Source organism: Macrobrachium rosenbergii, chromosome 40 (assembly GCF_040412425.1).
Source record: "Macrobrachium rosenbergii isolate ZJJX-2024 chromosome 40, ASM4041242v1, whole genome shotgun sequence".
Lineage (NCBI taxonomy): Eukaryota > Metazoa > Arthropoda > Malacostraca > Decapoda > Palaemonidae > Macrobrachium > Macrobrachium rosenbergii.
In genome coordinates, this window is record NC_089780.1 from 26,296,212 (window position 1) to 26,317,954 (window position 21,743).

At 36.7% G+C, this 21,743-nt stretch overlaps 1 protein-coding gene across 6 annotated transcripts in view; it reads left to right on the forward strand.

Annotated features, from left to right (window-relative positions):
• The window catches only part of Pex5 (peroxin 5), a 91,641-nt gene extending 70,560 nt beyond the window's left edge, over positions 1 to 21,081 (forward strand). For 4 of the 6 annotated variants that reach the window (XM_067083403.1, XM_067083404.1, XM_067083401.1 and 1 more), the window contains exons 13-15: positions 182 to 339; positions 1,767 to 1,931; positions 14,297 to 18,009. In XM_067083403.1, coding sequence (XP_066939504.1) covers positions 182 to 339; positions 1,767 to 1,931; positions 14,297 to 14,345 — 372 coding nt within the window. In that variant the 3' untranslated portion in view covers positions 14,346 to 18,009. Of the gene's footprint in view, positions 1 to 181; positions 340 to 1,766; positions 1,932 to 14,296; positions 18,010 to 18,320 lie in introns of those variants that run through there. The other 2 variants (XR_010849574.1, XR_010849573.1) reach the window with 1 other exon arrangement.
• The last annotated feature ends 662 nt before the right edge of the window (positions 21,082 to 21,743 follow it).

The following is a 21,743-nucleotide window of genomic DNA, read 5'->3' on the forward strand; positions in this document are numbered from 1 at the left end:
TAATTTTTAAGATATAATTGGTATCCATGGATCTATATGAGCAGGTTATATAATTCCACATTTGCATATCCTTTATTTTACCAGAAATATATGTAAGAAAAAAGATACTTTTGCATATAATGTACTCTTTTGCATATAATGTATTCATTTTCATTTCCTTCATTCATGTTATGTATTCTAGGATGCAAAATTATGGAACAAATTAGGAGCAACTTTAGCAAATAGTGAGAGATCAGAAGCAGCAATTGATGCTTACCGAAATGCCTTAGAAGTTTCCCCTGGTTTCATCAGATGTCGATATAATCTTGGGATATCTTGTATTAACTTGGGAGCACATAGGTAAGTCAAGGATTTTTCTATCAGTTACAGATAACTTTCCTCTTTTCTTAAGTTAAAATAATACAAGTAGTGATGTGGGGCACCTGCTTTGCCAAGTGGAATTGTGAGATCATATCCCCATTTCTTTTAGTGACATCATGGATAATCCATGACTAAAGGGCTACTTATTTTTCAAAACCATAGTAATAATTTTCAGTTACAGAATCCAGTTCCTATTACTGACTGCATCCAATTAGCTTCAGACCCATGAAGATAGGACTAGTCTTGTATGTGGTTAAGAATTACCCTCTTGTATGTTATGATAATAGCACAAATTATCAAGTTCAAGATCTCTTTATCTGTAACAAAAGTCACAAGTTTGAGGATTATTGTATAATTTACAAACATTTTGTAGAAATTAAGTCTCTTCCTTAGCACTTGTTTCTTGCTCTTGTTAGTGTAAAAAGTAATATAAATGAAATACTTTACAACATGCATTTTTGAGGGATGAAAGATTATCAACCAACTTGGAGACAAGAGTATCTCAGAACATGACCAGTCTAGAAGGGTTGTACATGGTTCAAGTGTTAAACTTGTTATTTCCTTGATTAACAATAACTCTTTCATTGCTGTTCAAGCCCACAATTTTTTGCATCTTTATACTATTTTTCCACCATAAACCTCTTGCTCACATGTGGCTCACATTCATGTACATGAAGTGAGCACAAATGATAATTGGAGCAGAAGTAGTTTAATAATATTGGACATCTCTAAGTACATATTACTAAGGTTCTTTACAGTGTCCCTTCGGCCCTAGCAGCAACCCCTTCCGTTCCTTTTACTGAACCTCCATACATATCCTTTTTCTTCCCTCTTACTTTCCACCCTCTCCAAACAATTGTTTCATAGTAAAACTGTGTGGCTTTCCTCCTGTTACACTGTGAAAACCTTTATACTCCCAACTTCCCTTTCAGCGCTGAATGACCTAGGTAGGTCCCAGTGCTTAGGCTTTGGCCTAAATCTTATATTCCACTCCAAAGGGATGCTGCAAAGAACCTTCTTGTAATGTCTGCGGTGTGCCACACAAGGCGCACTAAAGCATAAGACCACCTTTTGGGAGGATAAAACCAGTATCTTATCTTGACTGCATACCCTCTTTAATTGTAGTTTACATTAGAGGTGTAAAAAGATAGATATTTAATTTTAAATGGAAAGACATTATATTGGTTCACAGTCCCTTATCTGAAACCCTTAGGGCTGTGTGTTTTGGTTTTTTATTTTTTTGGATTTTGGAACTGAAGCTTTAAAAAGACGGTTCAGATTAATAAGAATTTATGAAAAGGTGCCTTTGTACCTGTTCCACATATTACTGATTGTGAAGTTAGGTATGTCACAGGTCATGGTTATGATTTAAGGGTCTTCATTCTTATTTACATTTCTTATCATAGGGAAGCAATGGAGCATTTCTTGGAAGCTCTGAACATGCAGGAAGCTGGTCGAGGACTTGCGGGCAAAAAATCAACAAAAGCCGTTTCTGGCAACATTTGGTCGACTCTTAGAGTCTGCCTTTCATCACTAAGTGCCATACATTTAATGGATGCTGTTGATAAAAGGTACGCTTATTTACATTGGATTATTTGGCTCACTCTTATTCTCTTGGGTCTTCCAATCACTTCTCAACTGTATTCCAGGTTGTTATTCTTATTTCTACAAGTGCTGTGTAATTTGATGGCTTTTTCTTTGTCTAGATGGATCATATGGAAAAAAGACAACAAAGAATAGGTGAAAGTAAATGATAAATACTAATCAAAACATACCATATTTCCCAGTGCCTAAAACACTTTAACCTCAAAGATGCACCCTAGTTTAGACTAACAAAATTTTAAAACAAAAAATAAACACAGAAATAAGGTAGCAACACTCACTGGTTGGTGGCTTTAATGTCTTGTTTTGGTTGATGCATGCAAGCATTTGACTGTCTCAATGCATTAAGTACTGTGGGTTTGACTGCTACAGCATATTGGTTGTAAAATTTTCAGTTCTTTTATTTTAAAAATACTTTGTTGTATATTTTTTCAAGCTCATTCATTTAATATTAAATAAGCTTTTCTGAAACATACCAGCAAACTGGAAAAACCTTGTCTCCATCTGTGCAGATAAATGGGACAACACCAGGAGCAATATTTTCAGATTTTGATATTGGATATGGGTTTTTACAGTAATTTTTTTTTTTATCTCAAACAAAAGAAAAACTAAATGTCACAACAGGAAAATTACAAATAGAGAATAACATTTAACTGCAGCTACATTTCATTAAAACACAGCATGGACATAACATCCAAATAGAACAAAATCAAAATAGAATCTAGATTGACATTCACACAGATCTTATAAATAGTAAAAGGAAAACAAAAATTTAATTTCCAGAACCTGAAAATATATTGTAGTGTTACCAAGTATAAAAGAATCAAGTGTGAATTTGCCTAGAAACTATCATAAAAAGGCAATTTATTGCAATATTTCCACTTTATGATAGCCTTGCTTTTCATATTGATGATAAATTTTAAATTTGAAGTTAAATTTAAGTAGCTTTGTTTCAGTTTTCCACCACATTAAGGTGCTAAGGCAAACTTTACTCAGGTTCCCCCCACCACAGATCCCACTCTGAATCAGTAATTTACCATGACACATGACACAGTTCCAACAATTCCTTATTGCCCTGGGGGAGGCATGAACACCCATCATCCAAGTAGAATGCCAAGACTAACTTTTATACCAGGGACCAGCTAATATTGTTCTTTTCAAGTCAGGGGTGTTTGAAAAGAGTGAAAATACGGATAAAATACAGGTAATATAAGTTAATGCTCATTAATTAATTCATCCACCATTATCTGCCAGTTCAGGAATGAATGTATGTGACTATATATATTTTTTATGCTTTCTGTATTTACTGCTTTAAATAAAAATCATTTACACACTTATTCAGAGATCATATACTGGAGCTCTTGGTTAGTCTAGCAGGATGACTTTTCCCTGGGCTTAGGTTGGGCCAATCAAAAATGTAATCTTTGGCCTATAGGACACAGTGTAAATTTCCAAGACTTACCTTAGGAAAAACTAGCATCTCTGACACCAGGAAATGTTATTTGCATACAAAAATGCACTGAACTTTACAAGTCAGAAAACTGAGGCAATGGTGCAAGGTGCTCAAAAGCAAAAATATACTTCCTTTGTTAAACTTACGAACTTCAACATCAAGAATACTGTCATGAATATCATAACACAATTTTAAAGTAAAAGTTTTGGAAGCCTCAGGTAATGGAAAGAGTGACAATTTAGTATTCTGGTTCCTCATTGGACGGGTGGGTACCGTTCTCAGCTAGCACTCTGCTGGTCCCGCGTTCGATTCTCTGACCAGCCAATGAAGAATTAGAGGAATTTATTTCTGGTGATAGAAATTCATTTCTCGCTTTAATGTGGTTCGGATTCCATAAATAAGCTGTAGATCCCGTTGCTAGGTAACCAATTGGTTCTTAGCCACGTAAAATGTAATCCTTCGGGCCAGCCCTAGAAGAGCTGTTAATCAGCTCGGTGGTCTGTTTAAACTAAGGTATACTTAACTTAGTATTTAAGGCATTGCTCGAAGTTTCATTGAAATAGATCTTGTAGAAAATGGTAAAATATCATTCATCAAAATCAGTTATATTGCTGAGAATAATCATGAAAGTAAGCGCTGCAGTTATATGAATCTACTGTACTTAGTACATCATTGGAATTTCTCCCAACTTATAGGCCACCAGTTGTGTAAGTATAATTGAAGAGCTAAAAATAAAAAATTTTTGTATCAAAGGTGTACGTACTTTGTAATGCATTACTAAATATAGAAATGGTATCTCCATGATAAAATTACGTTTCATATATACTTCCTAATTAATTATATAGCAATACTTTCTATGTGATCGGCAGTTAAAAATGTGAAGTTCGCGGTAGCAATTCAATTGTTATACATTTAGGTAACGACCGCGCCCTTAATGTCCATCAGAGGGGAGGAGGAAGGGCTCTGATCTGTAATTACTTGGTAAGTATATATGAAACTTAATTTTATCATGGAAATACCATTTTCATTTATGTAACTTGCCAAGCAATTACATAGCTGAATCCCACATTGAAAGATGGTGGGATAAATGGACATATTCTGTTTCAAAAACATTCAGATATGAAGATGAGTCTGAAACGTGAAATCTGTTAACATCGGAAAACCTGCTTGTTGTATCCTTACCTGGTAAGAGAGCCACAGCAGGAGATTACTGCCTCTTGGCCGGTGCTCATCTTGACCTGTAGTGACTTAGTGGAATAGCAGAGATAAGTCCCTGCTTTAAGGGGAGCATTTGAAAAAATTGTTTTTATTAATAACTCTGGTTTTTTTGCGTGAATCAGTTCAAAATTTTGGGCATTAGTTAGTTTATGTATAGCGAAAAGGTCAGTATTCATATTTTCCTTCTCCCCCCATTCATTGGTACCCCTGCCCCCCCTCAAAATTCTTAAAAAAAAAGCTCAGCCATAACTATTGCAACCTGAGAGCTGAAATTTACGTGGTAGACAGGTATTATAGATTAGAATAAAGTAATAGAGTTTTTTTTTTTTTTTTTTTTTTCAAAATTCTTTAAAAATATTTTTCGATTTTTGAAAAATCTTGGATCGATTTCGTGGAAAAATAAATCCCAAAAATATTGTTGGGACAAAATAAAAAAAAAACTGTATAGTTTTGTAGACAATTTATTTAGCTTTCATTTGCTTTTTGTTTCATTGAGATAGGTGAATTCGTTACGCCTGAGTTTCCATTTGAAGGTCGATAACTTTAGTTTTCAGATATCGGCCTCCAAAGTTTTATGATGACATTTTTTGCTTGTCTGTCCATTTATTTGCTTGTTGTCTCACACTTTGAGGTTTTTATGACAAATTTGATATGTTATATCATATTGGTGTTATCTGTGATTATTATTTTATGTATATTGAACTATATTTTATATATTTAGGCTCCTGGTCCCCCTCTTTCTCTCTCTTGGATGCCTCCCTCTTCATGACGTCGTTTCTTCCTTTCTCGTATGGAACGTAGATGTTTAAATTTTCTTGGTCTCAGCATGGTTTCTTCTGAACAAAGAAGTATTGCAAAGCCAAGAGAAGTACAAAAAATTGACTTGCAAAGTAATATAAGTGCGCCGAATGAAAAGTGTGCCAAAACACGGGCAAGGTTGGGCAGCGCAACGTCTTGCTTCATCGAGAGCTGAGCTGCCACTGATTGCCCAAGTGGGTACACTCCTTCACCCAACAGAGCCTCTACGCACTTGCGTAGGATATAGTTGCCATATACCGCATTTAGATATTCTTCTTTGATAGCTAAATTGAAATTACTGCCGATATACTGAAGTTATCATTACATTATACGAAAAATTTAATTTTCTCAGTGATAGTAGGGTTATGGTTTTGGCTCATAACTCCAAAACTATTGCGAATTTTTTAATACAATTTTCTGAGAATATAGTCAAGAGGTGTAAGAGTCCGTATGTGAAATATCAGTAAAAATTTGGATTCTTTGATTTTTTTTGTCAAACGTTCCCCTTAAAGAGGGAGCTTTTGAGTAAAAGAGTTTTCTGAATACTCAAAAGCGACAAAGAAAAAATTTGCCCTAGCCCTGGGCGCAGTACCAAATCAAAAAGACCAAATAAAATAGCTTTCTACACCAATAACCATAAAAATTAAAATCATCATACCATTTCCATAGACTGGTGGGCACTCTGGGTACACGTAACCCCAAAAAAAGAAAAAAAAAAAAAAAAAAAAAAACTCACCCAATATTCAAGGCGAAGAAGTTACGGATAGGAAGGGGTGCTCCCTATGCTTCTTCCCCCCAATACCAAGCCAGCCACCGATAACTGACCTAAGATACTGCAATTCTCAAATGTTATCTGTATTTCTTTCAAATAGTGCAAGGCAAAAATGGTGTTGCACTTCCAGTATGCCAACTGGAGGATAGCTGAGAGTGACGTGTTATGTCTAAATGCGTAGGACGTGGCCACCACCCTAATCTCGTGCGCCCTCACCTTAACAGAAGACAGGTCATCTTCCTGTATTTGGGAGTGTGCCTCTAAAATAAGGCTTCTAAGAAAGACAGAATGACTATGCATTCTTTGACATAGGTTTAGCTGGGTTTCTTATGGAACACCAGAGGTTACTGGCAGGTCCTCTGATCATCTTTGTCCTGTCCAAATAATACATCAAAGCTCTTACTGGACACAGAACTCTCTCCTCCTCTTCTGGTCCTAGAATGTCCATAAGATTCCTAATGGAGAACGAGCATGGCCAGGGATTAGATGGAGACTCATTTGTAGCTAGGAAGCCAAGCAAAAAAGAGCAGACAGCATTCTCTTGTGAAAAACCAATATGTTTGTCAATTGCCTGCAGCTCGTTCACTCATTTAGCCATGGCCAAGGCTACTAGTAAAAGTTTTCTTTGTTAGGTTCTTAAGAGAAATGGAATGGAGAGATTCATAAGCAGGACTTGTTAACCATTTCAGCACCACATCTAAGTTCCATGAAACAGAGACGTCTCATGGTTGCTTAGTAGTCTCAAAACGCCTAATCAGAAAACTAAGGTCTTTATTAGAACTTAAGTCTACTCCCCTATGCTTAAAAACTGACCCCAACATCGATCTGTAGCCTCTAATAGTCAGTGAGGAGAGCTTCTTATTGCTCCTTAAGAAATGAAGGAAATTCGCTGTTTGAGCTACAAAGGTCTTAGCAGGGGAGACATGATTGCCGCTGCACCACTTGTGGAAGATGGACCACTTGGCCTGGTAGATTGCTGTCTACATCTGTTAACAGCTTCCGCAGCTTGTTTTGAAAACCCCTTCACTCTGATGAGTCTCTGGATAGTCTGAATCCTGTCAGAGCGAGAGCAGGTAGGCTTTGATGAGATTTCCAGAGGTGGGGCTGTTTGAGAAGCTGTGGACTTTGAGGAAGTAACTTTGGAAAGTCCACAAAAGTCTTAGGTCCAGGAACCATTCCTTGAGTGGTCAGAAGGGAGCTATTAGTGTCATTGATGCATTCTTGTGAGCCAGGAACTTGTTGATCACTGATCTCACCATGTTGAAAGGGGGAAAAGCGTAAAGGTCCAGATTTGACCAGTTTACCAGCATGGCATCCATCGCCCACACCTTTGGGTCTGGAACTGGAGAGCAAAATAGAGGAAGGTGGTAATTCCTCGAAGTGGCGAACAGATCTACTGTCGGTCTGCCCCACAACTTCCAGATGTTGTTGCAGATTGTTGAATTCAGAGTCCACTCTGTCGAGAGGACTTGTCTTCATCGACTTAGTTCGTCTGCCTGGACATTCATTCTCCCTTGGATGAATCTCATGATGATCCTGACCTGTTTCTGGTCTGCCCAAATGAGCAGTTCTTTTGCCACCTCGCCAGGGAGAATGTGTTCCACCCTGCTTCTTGATGTATAAGAGAGCCATGGTGTTGCCAGAATGAATCACCACGGTTCTGTCTGTTACTACTACTACAAAGCGCTTCAAGCCTAAATGGATGGGTGACATCTCCTTGACGTTGTTGTGCAACTTCCTTTGCTCCAGGGACCATATGCCGGAAGTTTCTAGGGTGCCCAAAAGTGCTCCCTAACCTAGGTCTGGGGCATCTGCATAAAAGATAGTCAGGGCTCAGAATATGAAGAGACTTTCTCCCTGACAGTCTGTCTCTGGATGTCCACCACCGGAGGTCGTCCTTTATCTCTGCCGTAATCGGAAGCAGCACTGTGTCTGGTCGCTTCCTTCTGTTCCAGCTTGTTCTTAGGAAAAACTGGAGGGGCCTCATGTGAAGTCTCCCTAGTTGCACAAACTGTTCGATGGATGAGAGGGTTCCCAGCAGACTCATCCACCAATTAGCAGAGCAAACTGGAAGAGAAAGATCTTGCACCAACCTCAGGCAGGACTGTACCCTCCTGGGGGAGGAAAAAACCCAAAAACTCAGAGAGTTGATCTTCATCCTAAATAGAGAATCTCCTGAGTAGGGACTAGTTGAGATTTCTCCTGATTTATCAAAAGTCCAAGTTCTTTGGCAAGGAGAAGGGTTAATTGTAGATCCTTTGTGCATTGTTCCTGTGATAGGGAGCAGAGGAGCCAGTCATCCAGGTATAAACAAATGTTTATACCTATCAGGTGAAACCATTTCGCCAGAGGGGATAGGACTCGTGTGAGCACCTGAGGTGCAGTGGAAAGACCAAAGCAAAGCGCTCAAAACTGGAAGACTCTGGCCCCCGAAGACAAACCTCAGGTATTTTCTGGACTCCGGATGGACTGGAATATGGAATTATACGTCTTGCATATCCAGTTATCAGCCATTCTCCCAGCTGGATGGAGGATAACACTCACTGATTTGTCTCCATCTTGAATTTTATTTTTTGAATGTAGAAGTTCAACACGCTGATGACGAGGACAAGTCTCCACGTCCCCAATGACTTGGGGACAACAAATAGTCGGTTGTAAAAACCTCTTGAAGAGTGATCTTCCATTACTTCTATGGTTTTCTTCCTTAGAAGAACTGACACTTCCTCCCTGAGAGCTACAAACCTCTCAGAGCTCTTAGAGTATGCCGTCAGTGCAATTGGCGAAGTTATGAGAGGGGGATACATTTTGAAGGGAATCGAGTAACCTCTTTTAAAACCGTGATCATCCAAGGTTCCGTACCTTTGGCACTCCACCTCTTCCAAAAGAAAGAGAGCCTGGCCCCTACAGGTGCACGAAGGATGGGGAAGTCACTTTCTGGAAGAGGTTTGCTGGAAGTCCTCTTGATGGGCCTTGCTGAAAATCGCACCCTGGAACAGGGTCTAGAGAAACCCTGTCGGACTCCTCGAAAGGACTGCTGCTGAAGAGGAGATACTGACTTGGATGTAAGTAAAGCAGAAGGCTCCTTGGGGCGCTTCGCTGACTGGGCCAGAAGATCTTACGTGGATTTCTTCTGTAAGTTGGTGGCAATCTCCTTAACCCTTAAACGCCTATTGGACGTATCATACGTCGACTAAAATTGTCTGTTGGGTGCCGAGTGGACGTACCGTACGTCGACTACAAAAAATTTCAACCTTCGGTCAACTTTGACTCGACCGAAATGGTCGAAAAACGCAATTGTAAGCTAAAACTCTTACATTCTAGTAATATTCAATCATGTACCTTCATTTTGCAACAAATTAGAAGTCTCTAGCACAATATTTCAATTTATGGTGAATTTAAAAAAAAAACTTTTTCTTACGCACGGGCGGTAACTCAGCTGAAAATGTCATAAATTCTTTCGTCATTTTGTCATAATTTTTGCACTGTTCTATATTAGTCATTACATAAAGTTTTATATATGAAAATATGCGCAATTTCATGTACAATACAGCAAAATACAACCCATGGTTGTAGCTTTTATCAGTTTGGAAATATTTTCATATAAACCACGATAACTGCCAAAATTTCAACCTTCGGTCAACTTTGACTCGACCAAAATGGTCAAAAAACGCAATTTTAAGCTAAAACTCTTACGATCTAGTAATATTCAATCATTTACCTTCATTTTGCAACCAATTGGAAGTCTCTAGCGCAATATTTCGATTTATGGTGAATTTTTGAAAAAACTTTTTTCCTTACGTCAGCGCCAGAAATTCTTTTCACGTTGTCGTAATGTTTGCACTGTTTTATATTAGTCGTTACATAAAGTTTTATATATGAAAATGTGCGCAATTTCATGTAGAATACAACAGAAAATAACTCATGGTTGTAGCTTTTATCAGTTTTGAAATATTTTCACATAAATCACGATAACTGCCAAAATTTCAACCTTCGGTCAAATTTAACTTGACCGAAATGGTAAAAAAACGCAATTATAAGCTAAAACTCTTACATTCTAGTAATATTCAATCTTGTACCTTCATTTTGCAACAAACTGGAAGTCTCTAGCACAATATTTCCATTTATGGTGAATTTCTGAAAAAAAAATTTTTTCCTTACGTCTCTGTGTGATAACTCGGCCGAACATCTCAGAAATTCTTTCGTCATGTTGTCGTAATGTTTGCATCGTTTTACATCAGTCGTTACATAAACTTTTATATATGAAAATGTGCACAATTTCATGTAGAATACAACAGAAAATAGCTCATGGTTGTAGCTTTTATCAGTTTTGAAATATTTTCACATAAATCACGATAACTGCCAAAATTTCAACCTTCGGTCAACTTTAACTCAACCAAAATGGTCAAAAAACACAATTGTAAGCTAAAACTCTTACATTCTAGTAATATTCAATCGTTTAACTTCATTTTGCAATAAATTGGAAGTCTCTAGCACAATATTTCGATTTATGGTGAATTTTTTAAAAAATTTTCCTTACGTCTCTTGCTGTAACTCTGCGAACATCTCAGAAATTCTTTCGTCTCGTTGTCGTAATATTTGCACCGCTTTAAATTAGTCTTTACATAAAGTTTTATATGTGAAAATGTGCACAATTTCATGTACAATACAACAAAAAATAACTCATGGTTGTAGCTTTTATCAGTTTTTAAATATTTCCATATAAATCACGATAAATAGAAAAAATTCGACTTTTCGGTCAACTTTAACTCGACCGAAATGGTCGAAAACTGCAATTGTAGCTAAAACACTTACAGTGTAGTAATATTCAATCCATTAGCTTCATTTTTCAACAAACGGGAAGTCTCTAGCACAATATTTCGATTTATGGTGAATTTTTGAAAAAAACATTTTTTTACGTCCTCGCGTTACGAATTCATGCATCATTTTGTGATAATATTTTCTCTGTGTTGCTTTGATCGTTTTAAAATTTGTTATATACCAAATTCATTGCAATTTAGTGTACAATACAACTAAAAAAAATTAACTCACTAGCTTTAACCGTTTTGCTTACAGCGCGATTTGTATACAATTATATGAGTTTTTTTTTTTTCGCTGTCATATATTCCAATATTTATATATGATAATGATATTTTTTCATTTCTGATGGTTGCATACTAAACTTCAGGCAATGACAAAAAAATGAGCCAAAAATGAACTCTTAATCTTAAAAACTAAGCGTGCTGTGATTTTTGAAAAAACTTTTTTTTCGGCACTAACTCACGAACGCCGCCAGCATATGGGAGACGTTTTTGTAAATAGGGCTTCAGCGTTAAAGGGTTAACTGCCGACTGCGGAAACAAAAAATGTCTGTCCAAAGGGGAGTACAAAAGAGCAGACATTTGTATGGTCGTAACTCCTTTAGTGGTGACGGAACACCGCAGATCCCTCTTCTTGAGGACTCCAATAGCAAAAAGAGCTGCCAGTTCAGAGGAGCCATCCCTTACTGCCTTATCTGCACAGGATAAGACACCTAGCCAGTCAGAAGACAAGTCTGTCACTAGTACATCTTGTTCTTCAATCTATTGTCCAGTCCAGGAAGCTGAACACCTCGAGAACCTCAAATAGGTGTTTTACTAAATGGTTGAATTCCGACGAGGCAAAGAACATCTTAGCTGAAGAAAAAGCTGAATGTCTTGCCGAGTCAATTAATCCTGAGAGGTCACCTTAGGAAGAGGCAGTGCCTCCCAAGGAAGGAGCTTTTCATGTAGAATAGGAGAGAGATCTAGCTGTCAATCTTGCTGGAGGAAAAGCAAAAGCAGCCTTCCCTTGCTCCCTCTTAACAGACAACCAATTATCTACTTCCTTGAGAGCCTTCCTAGCTGAGGAAGAGAGAACTGTCTTCAGTAGGCGAGAGCTGGAGTCTGACACTCCTCATCAGAAAGGTACTGACTGACTTCTCATCAGAATGGTAGAGGCAGGCAAAACCAGAGCAGCTGGTTGGAAATGCAAGGGGAAAGATGCTAAAAAGTACTTCATCAACGAAGCATATGCAGTAGGAATGGGCTCCTGGACAACCTCTTCTTCTTCAAAAGACACTGGAAACAAAGAAGCCTCTCCAGAAGGCTTAAGCGAGGTTGGCGCCTTGTGCAGCAAGCCAAGCAGATCATCCAACTATTTCTTAATGTGTGCAAAAGATGAGTTCTCTGGCACAAAAGCAGGCGAAGCAGAATATGGGCGCCCGGATGACACCGAGCACTTATGAGATGGGCACTTTGGAGCCCGAGCCAGGTGCTTGGGAGTCCGAGACTGGCGTTCGGAGACTGGATGGCACTCTGGCAAATACACTGAACACTCATGTTGACACCCAGAAGAAGAGCATTTGCTGGAAGAATGCTTAGGAACCAGCAACTGACACTCAACATCGGAGCGATCGGGAGAATAACGAGCTGGACTGCACCACTTACTGCAGCCTGGTTGCCGACTAAGAGCAGGGTCTCTGGAGCGCTTGGGAGAAATGGGAGAGGGCTCTCTGTCATGCCGTCTCTTTAAAGGATGAGGCTGGCCCGGAAAATGCCACATACATCTCTTCTCCCGGACTGGAGAGATCAGAATCCAGCAACAACTGGAGGGCACTCACAGCGACGCCTTTCCAACAGCTGTCGGAATTACGCACCACAGAATCGGACGAGGGGGCGACTGCCCGTGGGCAACCCCATTGACCTCTCCTTGGACCTCCGGTATGTCTACTCCCAGGTTCAGGGAGTGTGACAGTGACCATCATCTAGGAGAATCAGCGGGACGAACAGCCACCTCCTCCACTGGCACTTACACTTGTTTAAAACTGTGAAATTCATCCATCAGGACCTTAAGCAACTCGCCTAACTTGGATGCAGCATTGACAACAAGATCAAATTTACAGTCAACATAACTCTCGAGGTTGGCTATGGCATCGGGATCGTAAGCATGGGAGCTAGGAACAGGAGTTTATGTAAAAATATTTGGAGGACTAAGGATGGGAGATAATGCAAAGGCAGGAGAAGGAGGAACATTAAGGTCTAAGACTTGAATGTTAGAGACAGGTTCTAAGCTCACAGCCCTACTCTCAGCTCTAACAGCCGCCTTCCTTATCCTATCCCTGTCTAATTTATCTACATGAGATTTCAAAACTTTCCACTTTTTCTCATACCAGTCAACACATTCAGCACAAGTAAGATCTTTTGAGCACTCTTGTCCTCTACACTTAGCACAAATTGTATGAATATCGTAAGTCACTTTTGTCATATGAGTCTTACATCCTTCGCTACAATATCTAACACTTGATGCATATCAGACATATTGTAGGAATAACAGCTAAGCTAAGCTGAAAAGCTACCAAAATCAACAATACTTCACCAATTCCTTAGAATAGCGACAAAGAAAACTTAAAATCCAAACCACCAAAACATTCGATGTTGCGTTGAACGTCGATAGAAAAGAAGTGATTTTCCCTGGTTTGTTGTACCTATCGTTCCCTGACAGAGGATGGGGTCGTTACCTACACTTATAACAATTGAATCGCTACCGCAAACTTCAACTTTTTAACTGCCGATCGCGTAGAAAGTATAGCTATGTAATTACTTGGTAAATTACATATATGAAATTGGTCTGTAGGAATTGTTCTTGACTGGAGGGTGAAAATGAAGCAAGACAAGAGAGATGAAAAGTATACAACAGAAAACAATGCAACTAGGCTGAAGGGACACTGCCAGGATGTGCAAACTATCAAAATTAGTTATGAGCTCATTTTCTTGACACTTCATTTATGCAAATTGTATCACATTAATGTGAACAATAACCCAGACCCAGTGAACAGAAGATATATTGTATACATATTTCTGTAGTGCTATTAGTCTTTGTGGTATGCAAAGTACACCCACCTTGTAATAGAAAATTCTGATTTGCATGTTTTAGTCACCTGTGTTTTTTATGAGAAAAAACTTGCAGCTTCATATGAATACTGTACATTAGGAATACCACCTAAAAAGAGTTTTTATGCTATAATTATGTTATGTTGAAAGTTTGGGAAAGTAAGGTTATTTTTTCAACTTTTGCAGGGACTTGACACGGTTAAACGAAGAGTTTGGTATAGGAAAGTCGACGTGACTTCCAAGTATAAAGGCAAACCTCTCCTCTTCCCACCGTTCTCCATGGAGACACAGGCTTTCTCAAGAGATCATATTGTATCTCTCATCAACCAGTTGTCCTTTTGAAGATGGTCTTCCTTGTGAATGTCTTACTAATATTCATGGGAAATGAGTTTGAAACAGTTAAAATTAACTTAGTAAGTACTGATATATTTTCATTTGCATTTTGGCATGTGGCTTTGGTATTTTATCTCAGAAAAGTGGTTTGCATTACCGTAGTATGTGATAGAATATTTTCTTACATTCCCTATACTTTTAAGTACTTAAACTGTGATTTGGCCTTGCTTACAAATACGTAATTGTATGTATGGAATTATTTGAAGTAGAGACTAGATTTATATTTTCTCAATTCAGTACGGAGGTTGAAAGCCCTCCTGGCTGTGTATAAATTTAGCTGATGTAGTTCCCAGATTGTCTTGGGATGATTATATATCTTGTTGAGGATTTGTTTTTAGAAATTTTATTTCAAAGTTTATTTGTCTATAGTGAATGTTCATACGAAAGTACTGAGCAGTTTTACCACACATGTTGGATACTACTTGTTGCCTAGGTAAATTTTATCCCAGTAAGGAAGTGAGTGCATGATGTAAAAACTGTATAAACTGACAGTATGTTTCATTTGTTCGTCAATTCCTGGTGCAATATTTTAGATTTGTGCATTCCTTTCAATTTTGGGGAAATTTAAACCTAGTGATTGCTAAAGAATTGCATGTGCCTCAAGTTTCTCTGGTTGGGCAAGAGAGTTTGATTTTGTTATTGGACTTTTTTTGGTCATGACATTCATAGATGTAGACTCCTTTTGCATAAGGAACATTCTCACACTGCCATTCACCTGCTGTTATATCAGGGCACAAAATTAATGTCACTGGAGTAAAATTTTTACTTGAGTTACAAACAGCAATTTCACCATCAAGGATGCATAAGTTCTCATTTTTATTTCTTCTACTGTATATGTTACATTGAAGGTAAGTGGTATTGTAAACGCATAAGTATTTCCTATTTCCCTTTTTGTCAGCTACAAAGTAGGAAACAGAAATTGCAGACAACAACCTTGCCAATGAATTGATCATCATACCTGTAATTTCAGGGCTTTTCAGAAAAGCAATTTGTTTCTTGAAATTAAACACTTTGCCAAGTATTATTATTTTGTTCAAAGATTCATGGCATAAGTCAGAAATTTATTTCAGTCCAATAAATCCTTTATGAAATGGCCTAGACACCCAATAAACCTTTCCAAGAATCCATGATGTCACTAATATGAAAAGTCATTTGATAGTGTTTACATTTTTACTATCCTTCAACAAATTTTAAATATTTTAATTGATGCTACAGCAGCATCTTTGGTGTAGGCCTTAAAAAATCTGTGCCATATGAACAATCGATTGGATTCCTACCTATGTTGGCATTAAAGGAAATCCCAAAGCTGCAACTACACAGAACACACAGGAATTCCCAGTAGTGATTGTGCACCATCTCTAAAACCCATTACACAATATAATCAATAAGTGGCAGAATATATGAAACAATGAACATGACAGTTGCAAATTAAACCAAATTAAGCCCAAAGTTGGAATGGATACACATGCACTTAAGTAATTTTGATGTGTCTTTGAGAGTATTTGGCATTTTTGTTTGACATGGATATTTCATGATGATCCAACCCCGTTTAAGCACAGACTGCAGAGCAACACTAACAGTTAAACATTTTATTTGTAAGTGTCCAAAATATACTATAATCAACAATTAATGTCAAGGTTTAGAAATGGATCATTTAAAGATATTTTGTCAATTCCCATTATTTCCAGTGAACCCAGTTATAACATTTTTAAAGAGCTTAAATTTGATAGATAAAATCTAAGCCTTATCAATAACGCGCACATTTTTGGGCCAGCCTTGTGACGGCTAAATAAGAAGCTCGGTGGTCTTGTTAAAATATTTAACAATAATAATATGACTCAAGCCAAAAGTGGCAAGCTATGGTGGTAACCTTTTCACCCTTTTCATGGTGTTTCATCATAACCACATTAGCTAACAACAACACAGCATGATGTTTAATAGCAAGGGTACTAGCACTAGTAGTAGGGACTTTCTTTATAGCCGTGGAAACAAATATTAAAGTCGGTAATTCAGAGCAAATGAGACACTGCAAATAACAAGTACATAAGCACAATTTGAAGAAACTGCCATGAACCAGAGCTGCCAAGCAGAAGAATGCTGGTACTATGTGTACCAAATGTCATGTAAATAAGGCAGTATTTAAAAAATTTGAGCTTTATATTTTTTTATATTGTAACATTCATTTTTATGTGCTTTTGCACTTTGTTTCTGTTTGATTTTTTTTTATTTTAATAGGTTTTTAATATTTTTTGCTGATCAACGTAAAGTTGCATAAACTGATGTTAGCTGAATTTTATTTTTCCGAATTAACAAAAACCATTGTAAAGTAGAAAATGAGTGGAGTGGAAATGATGTGCATGGAGGTATATCTGTATATGGTTGACAGCTGGTTAATCAAAAACACTTTTGCAAGTTAAGAATATTAGTTATATCTACTTTCTTAATTAATTACTGCAGTTTTATAGTTCTTCATTTGAGTGAAGCAAAATCCATCTTGGAATTGTATTAAACAACTTCATCGTATCACTGTCATGTTTGGCATTCCTCTAGTGGGTTTAATAAATCCTCAAAGCCCAAGATAGTCAGTGCCCAAGAGGCTAGCCTACTTAAACTATGGTATGTGTTTATGATCAAGTATGTACATCACCACACACAGGCAATCCATAGGTAATGTATGTTCCGTATTCATTTTCTTGTAATGAATGCCTTGTACATGTAACAATAAAAAAAATCAAAGAACAGCCAGAGTAACCACGAACGATAGACGTGCCCTTAACCATGATTTTTAAAGATCTTGATCTTGGTTTTACAAGATGAAACCTGCCACTTTGCTAGTGGTGGGTGCCATCAACTTGCACTAAAAGGCATGAGTCCTAGCAGAGATTCAAAGTATAGGACACACCCAAGAATGCAACAACTTGCATCGTACTCAAGATCAGATCACAGACTTTCAGCACGGAGAGCCAAGGACCAGAGGATGGTTCCAGCAGGCTATTTTCCCCTCTTTCCACACCAAAGGCATATGACTTACCTCTTTCCTTCTCCTAACCACCACTGCATCAGCAAAGCAATCAGGACACATTCTCATTAAACCAACCAGCATATGTACATACTCGGCGAGTATGTACTCGTATGTGCAGAGATTATTCAATCTGTATTTTCCCCTTTTACCTCAGAGCATTCAATCTTAGCTCCATACATTCACCTGCACAACACAGTTCTATTTACATTTGCCACTCTTTGCAGATAAGTACACATACCTGCTTTTAGTAATATAATGCAAATAAGCATAAATCCAGGCAGCAATTGTGGTTTTTTTATTCGGAACTCCTCTAAAATTGTTGATAATTTTAATTATAACTGAGTAACCCTGATGCAATACAATACCACTTCCGACCCTGTAGGTTAGCATATTGTAACTGGGGGAACCTTATCACAAATTTAAAACATTGAAATTAAGGAAAGGGTATTATTTAGTAAATAAGACTGCTAAAATTTTGGTTAAATTCACTAGAAACCTTGCAGATCAACACATTTTGCTAAAATTTTTGTTAAATTCACTAGAAACCTTGCAGATCAATACATTTGGTTATCACAGCAGTCTTGGAAATATATCTTTATTACAGAAATAACTCGTATCGAATTTAAAGACTCAATATAAAAAAATAGTGAAAAAAATTTTACTAAAATATTTTGTCTATAAAAACATAAGTTTAGAAGAGGTAAAATTGATTTGTTCTTTTAGACTCTCTCTTCACTGTGCAATATTGATACAGATTTGTTTCAGTAACCCAAAAGTTACTCTTATTTTTCCCAGAAATGAGCATTTAGACACCGGGTTGTGATTGAACATTCAGCCAAGTTGAATTGACCAACATCATCGATTTATTGTAATTTTCTTCCTTTTGAGTTTAAGCATGGTGCTTAAAGATGGTCAAAAGAACAGTTTCCTTTGACCATCTTTGTGTGCAGACAAATGGATTGAAATGTAATACAAAGTGAAAACACACTGAAATGTTTAAATAAAGTACAGTATTCTATACTTGGACCACAAATTGTTTTAGTAAAGGGTAATTTGCTGAAATGAACCTGACAAACTTATAGGCTTTTTATCGAGAAATGAAATTCAGTAAATACAGATCTGTACAATAAAATGCAAAGAACTGTCATCTTATGATATTTTACTGTTAAAACAGCTCTTACATGGACTCGTCTTATTGTAGTTTATTCAAAGAAGTCGTATACATGATCTCTGAGAAGTATTCATGTGATAAGTAAGCCATCTGTGATTTTATAATTCACAAGTTTAATTGCAATACTCTATGTATATTCATATTAAAGAATAGTTATATACAGTGTGAAACTGGTAACAGTATATGGTTGAACTACTTAGTTTCTTTGAGTTGTCAAGGTTATATTTTAAAGGTAAATGAATATAACATCCAAGCATAACTGTGATATGTAAAAAATATTGTATGGATTTTTTTTCCTTTATTTGTGTTTGAGAACACTCTGCATAGCAATTTGGATTGTGTACCATATATCTCATACATATTTTTGACTGATGTAATATCTTTTTGTCCTGACATATTAGACAGAATTTGGTGGCAATGTCTTTATCAATTATAGTTGCTGAATATGGGACATTAGTGGTTAAATTTTGAAAAAGTACTTAGGGTAATTTCCACATATGCAATTTTTATTAATCTTAGAAAAGAGGAAAATGTCCTCTTTTTGTATGCGGTGAAGTTTCCGTGTATTGGAAACTTTTAGAGGAAGATATATGTTAGATCAAAGAAACTTAGGACAGTTCTTGAAATTATAAAGAAGTGATATACAGAGAAAATGTTTTTGATAACCTTAGAATTTCTTCTTGATAGTGTTAGTTAATGTTACATTAAAACAGTGTATTTAATACTGGTCTCATAAATTTTAGTAGCCATCTGGTTTGTGACACAGACTCTGTTCAATTATGTTGAAGGTTTCCTCAAAGGCAGAGTTAAATTTAAGTGACCATACATTGTACAATACTGTAATTTGTACATTTGATGAGTATTCCGGCCACTAAGTTGAAGCCCTTATTTTACTAGACCTGTGCCTTAGTATCCATCTTCCAATCAGTTCATATCAGTGGCATTTTCTAATCTTCATTTTTTCATCCTTTCTTTTGGAAAAGTTATGGCAATTCCATTTTAAACTTAGCTTCAGGAGTGCAGACAAGTGACTAGAGCAGACTTGGAAGTATACCTGTTGAGTATTTTTTCACATTTTTACAGGAAAGCATTTCCAGCTTTTCAAAGAGTCAGGTCAATCCCATTTCATGTGATTGGTGTTACCAAATTTTTATGTTGTCAGTATTTTCAGCATTATTAATTTTCATTCATGCATCCTTGCATAGTGTTATTAAATTTTTCAGACTGTTTCTTGTATATCCCTCATCTCAGTTTTTTCAAAAGCCTCTGCTTTTATCATCATTTTAATAAGGTTATTGACCTTTATACAAAGCTCTCAGAATTTGCATATTTTTTACATTTGTTTCAATGGCCTCTCCTCCTCATTCATTTATTATCAACCACGTTTGTCACTTATTTCTTTATTATTCTGTAAGTCTTCCACTTGACTATCAAGGTGTGGGTATTCATTGGCACAGGCTGGTTCTTAAAGTGATTTCCTTCTTGAATTATTGTTATCCAATTCACTTACTGTTTTGGAAAACTTTTTCTTACCAATGTAGAATTTTGTTTTCATGATAATTTTGCAATATTACCCAGTGAAAATTTGAGAGAAATATGCTGTTAACTTTTCATCCTTCCAAGTAATTTGTTTTTGACTCATGACTTCATAAGCCATACTGTGCCTTGTAGGAAAATATCAATCCTTTTATAATAGATCATAAGCATACCTCAACTTTTGATAATTGCATTCTGGTATGTAATCCCCATTATTCCAGATGGTAGAATTTTTTTAATCCAGCATTTCATCATCAAGTGATGATGTAAAGGATGGATGTGTTTAGCTGGTGTCAGAAGTTTTCAAATTATTACTGTATAATATTTCATGTTAACCTTGTCAGTATTGCTTCACTGAAACTTGACCTCCTCCTTTGTATTATCATTCTTTTATGTAGAACTGAGGTCATTCATTTAAAATTTTAGGCAACAGTTTGTGTGTATAAGAGAGATAAATTAGCTACAAGCTTGTACTGTAGCTGTTAGCAAACAAGCCTTTTTGATGCCACAGGCTAAGTACATCCTTTGTCCAGTTGTTTCATATATCTAATTTTCTGCCAGTTTAACTAAAGTTTAAAAGCTTTTACTCACAACTTACCATCAGATTGACACATTTCTAGCTTTCTTACAGTTTGATGCTACAGTATTAACTTAGAAATGGCCAACCAACTTCATTGGATTTGATAGCTTGTAATAATGTATGATGAGTGCTTTACTGTTATAATTTGGAGTATTCTCCTTTAGGGTTTATAATGTGGGTTGTAAGTGAGATGATAATCAAAATAGGTTAGTTTCAGTTTCTAATTCTGTGGGATTAGATGTACATAAATTATTAAATGTTTAATATTCCTAAGGTGTTTCATTTCCTTACTGGGTATCCTTGGAATAAAATTGAAAATGTTTGAAACTCAAGGTTTGTACATTAATAACCCATAACATTATCAGTGCCCTTTAGTGTGTTGTGAATCCACCTGCCTGTATATACCCAACCTCCCAAGTCCTGCTATCAGCAGAAAATGGTCAAACCAAGGGCGCCTGGCAGTCTAAATAAGCCTGCTGGCTTTGCTCCCCAGAACTGGATTAGTTCCTACTTTTTCTTAATCAATTTTTACTGTTTGTCTATATTTTCCTCCATTTCCTTATTATGGTTATGGTTTTGACATTATTATTAGTACTTAGGGTCAATTAAACTTTCTGATGAGTGTCTTACAGTTATTGCTGTTGCTCCCACTGTAAGTCTCCTTTTCACTCTGAACCAACATTCCTTTTTCATGTTATAATAACTAAAGAATGAGTCCTCTTTCAACCAATTTAGGCTTAGTATTTAAAATCACAATTGAGGGTTAATGTTTTCATTAGAGGTAGTCATTCTGCTATGCTTAGTAAACTTTTTGTTTTATGTTACACTCATATCACTTGATTGCAGGCTATATGATGTTTTCCTTAGACTTAGACATGATTTTTCTGTATTTGGAATTCTTCATCATTAGTTACAGTCAATGTTTTTGGTT